Source organism: Aedes aegypti, chromosome 3 (assembly GCF_002204515.2).
Source record: "Aedes aegypti strain LVP_AGWG chromosome 3, AaegL5.0 Primary Assembly, whole genome shotgun sequence".
Lineage (NCBI taxonomy): Eukaryota > Metazoa > Arthropoda > Insecta > Diptera > Culicidae > Aedes > Aedes aegypti.
In genome coordinates this window covers 84,684,670-84,697,013 of record NC_035109.1, presented here as the reverse complement: position 1 = coordinate 84,697,013, position 12,344 = coordinate 84,684,670, and the positions used below count along the sequence as shown (strand labels likewise).

Below are 12,344 nucleotides of genomic sequence, written 5' to 3'. Positions count from 1 at the left end.
TTTGTACACTTGTACACCAAAAATGCAATAAAACTACTGTAGTATCATCCTTTTAGTTTAGAACTTGGCCGGTAGGGGCGCTTTTCCTGATCTACACTATATGAACCATCAGGGAAAAGAATGCAAAATTTTGTAACATGATATCTCTAGATCCTGATGTTTTGGAAGGTTGGTGTCTTCGGAAGAGTTGTTCAGTAGCTCAAGGGCTGCCATGCGGTGGTCATTCTGATACGGAATTACGCCACCAGGCGGCGCTAGTGGGCATGGAATTATTGTTTTGCGGATAGCTCAGTAGCCTGGCCACTTAAAAAGATGGCGTCGTCGGCAAGGTTGTTCAGTATAACAAGGACTAACATTATTTGAGTCAAAAGTTTCGAAATTTTGCCACTAGGCGGTGCTAATGAGCATGGATTTTTTTTTATTTTGCGGATAGATCAGTAGCCTGACCACTTAGAAAGATGGCGTCTTCGGCGAAGTTGTTCAGTAGCACAAGGGCTAACATTGTTTGAGTCAATCGTTTCGAGATTTTATTACTAGGCGAAGCTAGTGAGCATGGAATTTTTGTTTTGCGGATAGTAAAATAACCTTGATCACTTTGAAAGATGGCGTCTTCGGCAAAGTTGTTCAGTGTGGCAAAGGCTATCATTTTTCACATTGTCACGTTTAAGTAAAAGTGCCTACAGAAAAATACATGCGGTGAATTATTTTCTACAATGGGATAAAAGTGTGGCTAGTATCCTAGTAAAAATTCCATGCTCACTAGCACCGTCTAGTTGAAAAATCTCGAAACTTGTTAGAAAAATCTCGAAGCAAGTTAGAAAAAGCGCCCCTACCGACCAAGTTCTCAATTAAAAGGATGATCCTCGACTCCTGAAGGTAGATCGTACTAAGTTCTGAAACACCGCCGAAGGCGACACTGTACTATCTCTTAACGCATACGAGATATTCAACAACACCCCCACACTGATGAAATCCCATAAGCCCTGATGTTGCGCATAATAGCGCAGTCTAAATTTGAAACATTATATCAATAAGATTTTTAGTACCCCTAGAAATCCTTCAACGCGTCAGTAGATGTAATGTATAGCTGTAGTGAGGAGGTGTCTGCAGGAAACAGCAATGTATTCCCAACAATATCATCCAATTTGTAAGTGATCATTAGATACTTTTTATTTTAATAAATACTTTTTATAGCTTTGTAGCTGATCAGAAACAATTTAAGGCGAAGTAGGCCGTCATTGAAATTTATACGCGTCGTTGATGATTGTTTCTAATTCATCTCACGTGTTCGAATCAAAGAAAATCAGTTGGTTTTGCACTGACACAGCTGAAAAAGTATCAGCTTATTTTAACGCGTACAGTGATACTTTTTCAAGTCAATATAAACTATCAATACTGAGTTTTATCACTTTGGAATTGCAAGCTGCAAAGTCACCATTGTTGCTAAAACGAATGACGGGCTACTTAGCCTTAAAATGTTTCACTTTCTGCTGAAAGACTCGGTGTTCGCCGGTACCTTCCTCCAACCGCAACACCTGTGTCTCCGGATTCCTATAACGCCTCCCAACCCTGTGTCTAATAGTAGACCTGACTGTATACCCCTGCTTACCCAAGGAACAATTGGTAGCTTTTAAGATACTTACGTGCTTAATACAAGCTGCATAGCAGCAACCATTGCTGAACAAATTTTTAGTTGAATCATTAATTGAATAATATTAATTTCCGCTTATAAAAAACCTGTTATTCCACTTGCAGTTTGTGTTTTGAATAAGAGCTGAATAAACCTCCGAAAATGCAAATAAAGTAGCTTTTGTTCTACAACACATAAGAAGTTTAACAATTGACTGATTAAAATCTTCTATAGGTTGTAGCCATCATTTTAGTAGAATATTGAACAATTGATTAACAACAAATCGTACAAAAGTTTCAGTGTCTAATACTTAAAATGTTGACCAGCATGATTAGTAAAACTTAAAAAACAATGCGAATAACAGTATGGAGGGGGCCTAGGGGGGCCTAGAAAATACTTGTTTCACAGAAGCAATGTCGGTCACAATAATCACGATTTTCCCAAATTTCGTAGTTGTACCAGAATTGTATTGATTTTATTTGTTGATTATTTTGTCTCATTTCACGGCACATCATGAGTATGCTTTTATTCAAGCAAAACGTATTATGTCTTTTTATGTTATTTTCAAATGTTTAAAATGTTTTTCAAATCAAATCCAAGACGTGTATGCGATGGATGGATTAACGTAATGGACGTAATGGCGACGTAATGGATCAACGAGGGTAAAGTTCGAATCACATTGGATTAAAAATATCAAAATTTATTTTTTCCAAATGTAGTGATCATCATCTGCGACGTTATTGATATCGGAAAAAGTTACTAATCATAACATTTTTAATGATAATCGAAGTATAAATAATAATTTAACAATAGTTACATGAAAGTGGTTACCCAACTTACAGTCCAGTGTCACAAATAAACATATACATAGTTAATTATTGTTGAATAATGGTGACAGCTGAAAAAATGCCCTACAAAGAGCTGAGAAGATGGTATTTAGATTCAAATTTACTTCAATGTTGAACATTTTTCATTGGAATGAATAATAGTAGAATCTACACTTATTAAACTTCTCCAAAGAATCTCTGCCGGCTTGTCAAGATTGTTTTACTAATGAGTTGAACAAGTCATTTTTCCTTCTATTAAAGAGCCAATATTCCACCAAACAAATATAATTGTGTAAACAGATGTACAGGAGACGAAATTACGTTTTGGTTGCTTCGCACTTCAGCTGTTTCCATGTTTAACATGAACATGATTAAAAGCTGAATAGGTATTTTATAAAATCCTAATACAACATAGATATATCATCCGAGCAGGTCATTCAAAGAAGTCCAAAATAACGATTACTAAACACATTGTTCAGCAACAAAGAAGCCTTACAAAATAGGTCACACCATAGCCAAATTTTTGAAAAATGGACAAAATATCTAAAAATTGCGTTGTATTCCTAATGTATTGCAATGTTCAACTTACTAATATTATTATTATTTATCTTTATTTGAGTGGCTTTTCGCCCTTGGCGAATTCGTCACTAACTTACTAATATATAAAAACATGTTGGATACAATAATAACTGATGCTTTCTCAATACAATATTCAAATATGTTTAGAAAATATTTTGAATCAGTCTTCTGACATAGGATTATTGATTGAAATATATTTTATATTTGTATAATGTTCAATAGATGGAAAAAGTGCGACAATTCTCGCATACTCTGAGATAACGCCCTAAAAGCCATTGGTAGCACCGTGTGTAGCTCGTTGTTTCTGAGCAAATGAAAGAATAATCATCCAAACCAACATCACGGGCAGGTAGATAATGATCCTTTCTTCCCCATAGCGTTGTGAAATAACATGAAAATCCATTCAAATGCTTAGAAATAATGAGCTACACACATGGTTACCAATGGCTTTTAGGGCGAGATCAGAAGTTATGCGAGAATTAATTAAAATATTAACCTAGTAGAAATATTATACATTTAATAAATGAATTTTAGTATAGTTAGATGAACAATTCAATTAAAGTTTTAACAAGTTAAAACTTATTATGAAATTCGATTAATCATTCCAGACTGTTTTTACTTTGTGAATAAACTTTATTTTTGAGCAGCATTGGAATACATTTTCTCACTGTGCGCTATAAATAGCCCTCTGAGTTCAGCTCGCATCAGTACTGAACAGCAGCAGAAGTAATGCGCTTATTCAGTTGTTGATCAGCATAGCACGTGTTGATTAGTTATTGTTGAATAGAAGCTCAAGCATGATCAATAATCAGCTACAAGAGGTTTATATTGGGCACTGGAAATCTGATATATGAATTCAAGGATGGCGCAGATGGCAAGGTATACCGCTGACGATGGGAAGGTCTCGAGTTTGAATCCAGTATTCAGGTAATTATTAAAAGTGTGGTTATTAATTCATGGTAAAAGGTATACACTGCATTTGATGTATACAGTGTTAGCTATTTTTAGTCATTTATTTGTTTTCAATCAATTTTGTGGCAGTTGAATAAAAGCTGAGATGAATGCTTATAAAGCGATTTTGAAGTTGTAGCATAAAGTCAATATACAACGACACGCTTTATAACTTCTCCAAATGTGTGTGAACAACGCCTGAACAAAGGCTTCACTTGGAAATAATTAAAATGTTGTTAAACATAATGCTGAATTAAACTGCAATAATGTAGTTTGTTAAACTAGCGTTGTTAAATTATCAATCCTTATTAAGCTAAGTGAAACCTGAATAAACATCATTACAATATATGATTACAGTCACTAAATGATGAGAAGCTTAATAATTTCGCCAGATTTGCTTGAACAATGTGTGCGTAGCAGCTGCAAAGTAATATAATAAAGCAACTATTCAGTATGTAGTTGTGGAAAATTGTTTAATAAATGATTATAAAATAGGCAAATGTTTCTTGGGTAACTTACACAAACACTTTTTTAACTTTATTTGAAAATTTCTTCTGTGATTCAGTCAACAATTTCATATTTTCAGTGTTCTTTTAAATCTTTCGCGGAAATCCTTCTGGAATTACTGCAAGCACTTCTCTTGGATTTTTTTCAAGAATTCATCCAGCGTTCCTCATTGTTTGGTGGGTTAATGCTGGGCATTGCGTACCATTGGTACTTCGCGTAGCTGAATGAACAAAATAGACCCCTTTGTGAGGTCCTTAGTCTCCTGCCCAGCAACTCCTATCGCTACCTCCTTGTGGTACTGGTCGGGATACGAGCAACCTTAGAGAAGATCGGGTAACCAACACCGGTGAGAACGTTAGACGTATATTTATGCTCATTCTGCGCGGCGTGTGAGTCGAGACGAGTCACTCTCACCTCGAGTGACGTGAGACGACTAATTTTAATCAAATGGGAGCGAGTCTACAATTGTCACCTCACTCGACTCGTCTCATCTCACATGCCGCACAGAATAAGCACAGCTGACAGGGAAGGGGGGTTTGCTTCTGCAAACCTGGAGCGGCTGTACTCTATGATAGGAGCGGCTCACAACAGCATCTGTTCCCCATGTCATGGGTGGCTGATCATCATCCGAATGCCAGAAAATGACTCTAAGCTAAACTGTGCACTATAGCCCTCCGAAAATTTAGGGGAAATGGTCCTCCGGAAATCTAGAAAGTTGGTGCAAGCCAGCCGTTGCCGAAATCAAGCAACGAATAATCAACGAAAGAATACGAACCGGGACAATCGGCGAAGACCACAGCGAACTTTAAAAGACTAACGATTGGAAGCTCAATACGTGGTACTGTAAATCCCTCAACTTCATCGGGAGTACACGCATACTCGCCGATGTGCTGAAGGACCGCGGATTCGGCATCGTAGCGTTGTAGGAAATATGTTCGAAGGGATCAATGGTGCGAACGTATAGAGGTTCTAACACGAGCTGGGGACAGCATTCATAGTTATGGGTTATGTGCAGAAACGCGTGATCGGGTGGTGGCCGATCAATGAAGGAATGTGCAAGTTGAGAGTCAAAGGTTGGTTTTTCAACTTCAGGATAACAAACGTGCACAGCCCTCACTCCGGATGCACTGATGATGATAAAAACGCTTTTTACGCTCGAACGCGAGTACGACAGATGTCCAAGACACGACGTCAAAATCATCATAGGAGATCTAAACGCTCAGGTTGGTCAGGAGGAGGAGTTCAAACCGACTGTTGGAAAATTTAGCGTCCACCGGCTGACGAGCGAAAACAGCTTACAACTAATTGATTTCGCCGCCTCCAAGAATATGGCCATTCATAGCACCTACTTCCAGCACAGTCTTCTATACCGATACAGCTAGAGATCACCGCAGCAGACAGAATCACAACTCGTACACGTTCGGATTGATGGACGGCACTTCTCCAACATTATCGACGTCAGGACCTATCGTGGCGCTAACATCGACTCTGACCACTATCTGGTGACGATTGAACAGCGCCAAAAACTCTCCGTCGTTAACAACGTAGGTTACCGACGGCCGCCTCGATATGATGTAGCGTGGGTAGCAAGTGCATACGCGCAGCACCTCGAAGCTGTATTACCGGAAGAGGGTGAACTGGATAAAGCTCCTCTTAGGACTGCTGAAGTACAGCCATCAACGACGGAACGATTGGTCGACGAAGAGTGTACGCAGATTCTGGAGCAGGAGAATGCAGCGCGGGCGGTCATGCTGCAACCCGGCGACGGAAACGACAACAGCAGACTCGCCTCTTTAGGGAGAAAAAACGCCGCCCTGAGGAGACGGAATGCGAGGAGATGGAACAGATGTGCCGGTCTCAAGAAATACGGATGTTCTATCAGAAGCTCAACGTATCACGCAACGGCTCCGCGCCGCAATCCGAGACGTGCAGGGATAAGGATGGGAGCATCTTGACGGACGAGCCCGAGGTGATCGAAAGGTGGAAGCATCACTTCGACGAACACCTGAATGGCGCTGAGAGCACAGGCAATGAAGGACGGGACAACGGAGGAAATGTCTTCGTCAGTACTGGTGGGCGATGGAAACCAACCAGCGCCCACTTTGAGGGTGGTTAAGGAAGCTCAAGAACAATAAAGCTGCTAGTAAGGATGGTATCGGAGATGACCTCATAAAGATGGACCTGGAGAGACTGGCCATTAGTCTGCACCGACTGACAGGCACAAACTGGGAAACAGAACAGCTATCGGAGGGCAAAAAAGGGATTCCAGAACATCCTTTAGAGATTTCTTAAATAAATGTCTCCAGGAAGTACATGCCATGTTTATAAAAATTGTTACATATGTTTTCACATGCATATTTCTAAAGCATTGCTTCAAAGATTACACTCAAAATTCTACCTACCAAATTACTCAAAGGCTTAGTTCTGTAATTACTTCAGAAAGTCATCATGATCTGCCTAGGTTTGTTCGAGGAATTTCTACATCAACTCCTTCAGGAATTGCTTAAATATATACATTTTTACATATTCGTTTAGGTTCCTTCAACGTTTCCTCTGAATATTCTTACAGAACTTATTCTGTAGATTCCTACAGGTATTCATTTTTTCAGGAATTTCTCCAAAAAGTTTTCCATGAATTTCTTAAGCTATCCATCCAAAAAAAAATTCTAGAAAGTAATTCAGCTATTCACCAAGTGTTTTCTCTGGGAATCCTACAAAAAATCAAGGAATGCTTTAAGTTTTTTTTCAGGGATTCTCTAGATGTGCCTTATTCCATAAAGTTTTTCAAGGATTCCTTCAGAGATATCTGAAAAATATCGTTACTCAAATAATACTTTTATCCTCAGGGATAAGCAAATGGGATTGTTCCAGGATTTTCTAGAAGAACCCCTACACAAATTCTTTGGAGAATCTCTGAAGGATACAGATGAGGAATTCCTGGTAGCATCTATAACGAAAACATTCAAAAACATTTTCGGTAAAAATAAACATACTAAACCGCAATTGTATTTTTTTTGATAGTTCAGGTTTCTGGTACTGGTTTCTAAACACCATAAAATAGAATATCCTCAATAATACGGGTAAGTTTGGTAGTGCAGTTCTCCAAGACATCATGTAATACCTCAATTTTTAATAATCAGTTTAAAATTGGAGCCAATGATGCTGAAGCTGTTTTGGTTCGATCCCAGGATGGCCTAGAATTCTTTCGTAATGGAAGTTTGCTTGGCTTCCTAGGGCATAAAATACCATCGTACGTGACACGCAATATACTATGTAAAGCAAAAATCCTAACTTTGTCATGGAAAGCTCTCGTGAAAGATTATCTAGATGCAGGCTTTGTCCCAGTGGGGATGAAGAAAATTATGTTGATGCACCTCGAGCAAAAGCTTTCCCGTATGCTAAACACTGATTATTCAAATCAAATATAACATGGCTTTCGTAGGGAAAAAGCATCATTAGTGATGCACCTAAGGAAAAGCACCTAAAATAGGGGCAATGGGGGCAATATGAACATACGGGGCAATATGAGCCACCCCGGTTTTGACCTCAAAAGCAGTGTTTTAATGTCGTGTGTCATTATGATCTTCTAAAGGATGCCTCAAATAGCCACCACAATAAAAACCGTAAGAATATTCGTTTGAACACTCAAGATATTTACAAAAATGTACAAATTTGTCCTGCGTCATGAAAAGCCTATCATTTTGGCAGTTTTCAATTAAGCCTATAAGACAATTATATTTATAATTCTGGTAAATTTTACCAATCCATTGAAACTTCTGATCATAATGAACAGTTCGTGAGCGAAATTAGATTTGTTCGTAAACAAAAGTATTGAAAAACAATATATTATTTTCAAGATGAAGGGGTGGGGCAAAATGAGCCACCTAGATTTAAGCAAAACAAACGATGTTTTGAACATAAAAATGCATTGCCTAAACATACCAGATTATTTTTTTTACTGCATAGTCATCTTTATGCACCATGACAAGTGGAACATTTTGTTAGAAAATATGTTGAACCAAGTATCACAATTTAGTACTAGTATAACATGGTCCGTTTACTATGTATATTATGCATCCTTAAAAAATAAGCCGCTAGAATCAATAATTTCAAGCAAAGCTAATACAATTTCCTTTCCAATAATGTACTCTTCACCACTAACTCTTCTCTATACTGTTTTAAATAAAAATCAATCGATTGAATGTGGTGGCTCATACTGCCCGTAGGGTGGTTCATAATGCCCCATATGGTTGGCGACCACGTAGAAAAACATGGTTTTCCAGAAATTTCCTGAAATAATTTGCAAGTTGATGTTAACATTAATTATCGACGTAACATGGAAGATAACATTTTATAGTACAAGTCACTTGCATTTAAACCATATTTTTTGCTGTTTTTCTATGCATTCCATGACGTTTTCCTTAGGCGGCCCATATTGCCCCGATCACTCCTACACGGAAATCATGAAATAAGTGAGTTTAACATATCAATCGGTAGATTCGTAATCTTTCTGTGATCAAATGCGTATGAATCACGATTTATATGAAGTTTCTCTGCAAAAATGCTTGCACCAATAATAGGAACACTGTTCCTAGGAAATTGATCGTTTTTGACCGGATTTGACCCAAGAGACCCTCTATAACTGTGACTTTATGGTCCAACTGATCCCTTGAATATTTTTTTCTCAAAAATAGATATGTGTACCATTGCTAAAATTTTCTGAAAATTAAAATGATTCTTCAACCCGGACCGAAAGGGTTAATTTCAGCTAACATCTTTCAATCTATCTAATATGTCTCCTCAGCGTCACGCCACCAGCCCCATTAGCTACGTGTTCGGCTTCGATAACGAGGGTCACATCAAGGATGTTACTCCGCGGTACGTCCAACACTGGAACAACGTGAGCCGAATGTTGCGCGTGGAGCCCAAGTGGCTGGAGAAAGCCCTGAAGCCATTCCAGGCGAAGAAAACGGCGCGGGAGAAACGGGAGGACGAAGAGCTGAACAAAATCCACATCGACAAACCGCTGCCGACCACGATTGCCGAGTGAGTTTTTAACTAGCATACCACAGATAAACAGAACAGAAGTAACACTTAAGAATCTTAGTCTTAAGTGGTACGATTGTTTGCGATCCAGTTCTAATTTTCAAAACCACCGTTTCAGATGCAAGAATCACCCGCTGTACGTGTTGAAGCGTCATCTGCTCAAATTCGAAGCCCTCTACCCGCCGGAAGTGCCCAGTCTGGGCTTCGTCCGGGGTGAGGCCATCTATGCGCGGGAGTGCCTATTTGTGTTGCAAACCCGCGAAAAATGGTACAAACAGGGCCGGGTGGTCAAACCGTTTGAGACGGCCTACAAGGTGGTCAAATGTTGGAAGTACGACAAGCTGAAGAATGAGTGGCTGAAGAATCAACCGTGCGATATCTTCGGCGTGTGGCAAACCGACGAGTATGATCCACCGACGGCGGAAAATGGGCTGGTCCCGCGGAACGAGTACGGCAACGTGGAACTGTTCACGCCGAAGATGTTGCCCAAGAAGACGGTTCATTTGCAGCGTAAGTGTTTGATTTACTATAGGAGGTTGGTAAATTGTCTGAGGTCTTTCGGCACTTACCCTAATACAAAACCAGCATGTTTTAAATGCTGAGTTGGTTGATTCATTGACTGTTTGACACAGACATAACCATTTTCTTCAAAAGACAATTATCATGGTCGAAGCGGCCATCTTGCTATAAAATCTTTTAGTAGAACTGTCGACAGTTGGAAACATGTTCAATGTAGCCTGAAATAGTTGTCTTTTGAACAAAATCCTACATAAGATATCGAAACTCTTCATCAATTAGGTAGTTGAAGCAATAATCTGATCATTTCCATACAGTTCCAGGTCTTAACCGGGTCTGCAAACGTCTCGGGATCGACTGCGCCCCGGCCCTAACCGGATTCGAGAAGGCACGCATGCGCATGATTCCGGTTTACGATGGCTTCGTGGTGTGCGAAGAGTTCGCCAACAAAGTCGTCGAAGAATGGTACAAAGAGATGGAGGAGGAGGACCGTCGGGAGCAGGAAAAGTTCGAAAAGCGAGTATACGGCAACTGGAAGCGCCTCATCAAGGGCCTGTTGGTGCGCCGCAGGTTGCAGAACAAGTACAACTTTGATAATCTTTAAAATGCGCTGGCAGCAGTATTATTATACTTGTTTTAATTATGAATCGTGGTTTACGGCCAACCAGCCGAGTGGAAGTTTAACAACTACCGAAAAGCTAAACATTACATATAATTTGCAATTGGATTAGATGGACAAATTGATGTGAAGATTTGCGAAAAAGTTACACGTCTTCTCAGTGAGAATCGAACTCACGACTCCCCGATCTCTAGTTGGGGCGCGTTAACCACTACGCCATGAGAGGACTCATGAACGCAGAAGTTAACCTGAATTCGATTTCAGCTCAATAATCACGTGGTCCTCTTTCGCAAAGTGCACCTCTTTCGGAAGAATTAGATGCCCATCCAAACACAACGCTTTTCTATATATATCCAATGCCTAGCCCGAGAGCGCATTGTTTTTTAGATATAGGAATAGCACACTACACTAGCCAGCAACTGCGCTGGCTGAGGTTTCTATTGTGTGGGCTTCCAATGGGTCGCGACGTTCTCAAACGACCGGTTACGGAACATGAGTCCGTTGCTCGATAAATACTTGTTTTAATTATGAATCGTGGTTTACGGCCAACCAGCCGAGTGGAAGTTTAACAACTACCGAAAAGCTAAACATTACATATAATTTGCAATTGGATTAGATGGACAAATTGATGTGAAGATTTGCGAAAAAGTTACACGTCTTCTCAGTGAGAATCGAACTCACGACTCCCCGATCTCTAGTTGGGGCGCGTTAACCACTACGCCATGAGAGGACTCATGAACGCAGAAGTTAACCTGAATTCGATTTCAGCTCAATAATCACGTGGTCCTCTTTCGCAAAGTGCACCTCTTTCGGAAGAATTAGATGCCCATCCAAACACAACGCTTTTCTATATATATCCAATGCCTAGCCCGAGAGCGCATTGTTTTTTAGATATAGGAATAGCACACTACACTAGCCAGCAACTGCGCTGGCTGAGGTTTCTATTGTGTGGGCTTCCAATGGGTCGCGACGTTCTCAAACGACCGGTTACGGAACATGAGTCCGTTGCTCGATAAATACTTGTTTTAATTATGAATCGTGGTTTACGGCCAACCAGCCGAGTGGAAGTTTAACAACTACCGAAAAGCTAAACATTACATATAATTTGCAATTGGATTAGATGGACAAATTGATGTGAAGATTTGCGAAAAAGTTACACGTCTTCTCAGTGAGAATCGAACTCACGACTCCCCGATCTCTAGTTGGGGCGCGTTAACCACTACGCCATGAGAGGACTCATGAACGCAGAAGTTAACCTGAATTCGATTTCAGCTCAATAATCACGTGGTCCTCTTTCGCAAAGTGCACCTCTTTCGGAAGAATTAGATGCCCATCCAAACACAACGCTTTTCTATATATATCCAATGCCTAGCCCGAGAGCGCATTGTTTTTTAGATATAGGAATAGCACACTACACTAGCCAGCAACTGCGCTGGCTGAGGTTTCTATTGTGTGGGCTTCCAATGGGTCGCGACGTTCTCAAACGACCGGTTACGGAACATGAGTCCGTTGCTCGATAAATACTTGTTTTAATTATGAATCGTGGTTTACGGCCAACCAGCCGAGTGGAAGTTTAACAACTACCGAAAAGCTAAACATTACATATAATTTGCAATTGGATTAGATGGACAAATTGATGTGAAGATTTGCGAAAAAAATCGGGGAGTCG

At 39.9% G+C, this 12,344-nt stretch overlaps 1 protein-coding gene across 1 annotated transcript in view; it reads left to right on the top strand.

Annotated features, from left to right (window-relative positions):
• The window catches only part of LOC5579175 (DNA repair protein complementing XP-C cells homolog), a 28,533-nt gene that overhangs the window by 14,478 nt on the left and 1,711 nt on the right, over positions 1–12,344 (top strand). Inside the window, exons 3-5 of the mRNA XM_001664220.2 lie at positions 9,299–9,540; positions 9,659–10,050; positions 10,374–10,674. Of these exons, the coding sequence (XP_001664270.2) occupies positions 9,299–9,540; positions 9,659–10,050; positions 10,374–10,660 (921 nt within the window). The 3' untranslated portion in view covers positions 10,661–10,674. The remainder of the gene's footprint in view (positions 1–9,298; positions 9,541–9,658; positions 10,051–10,373; positions 10,675–12,344) is intronic.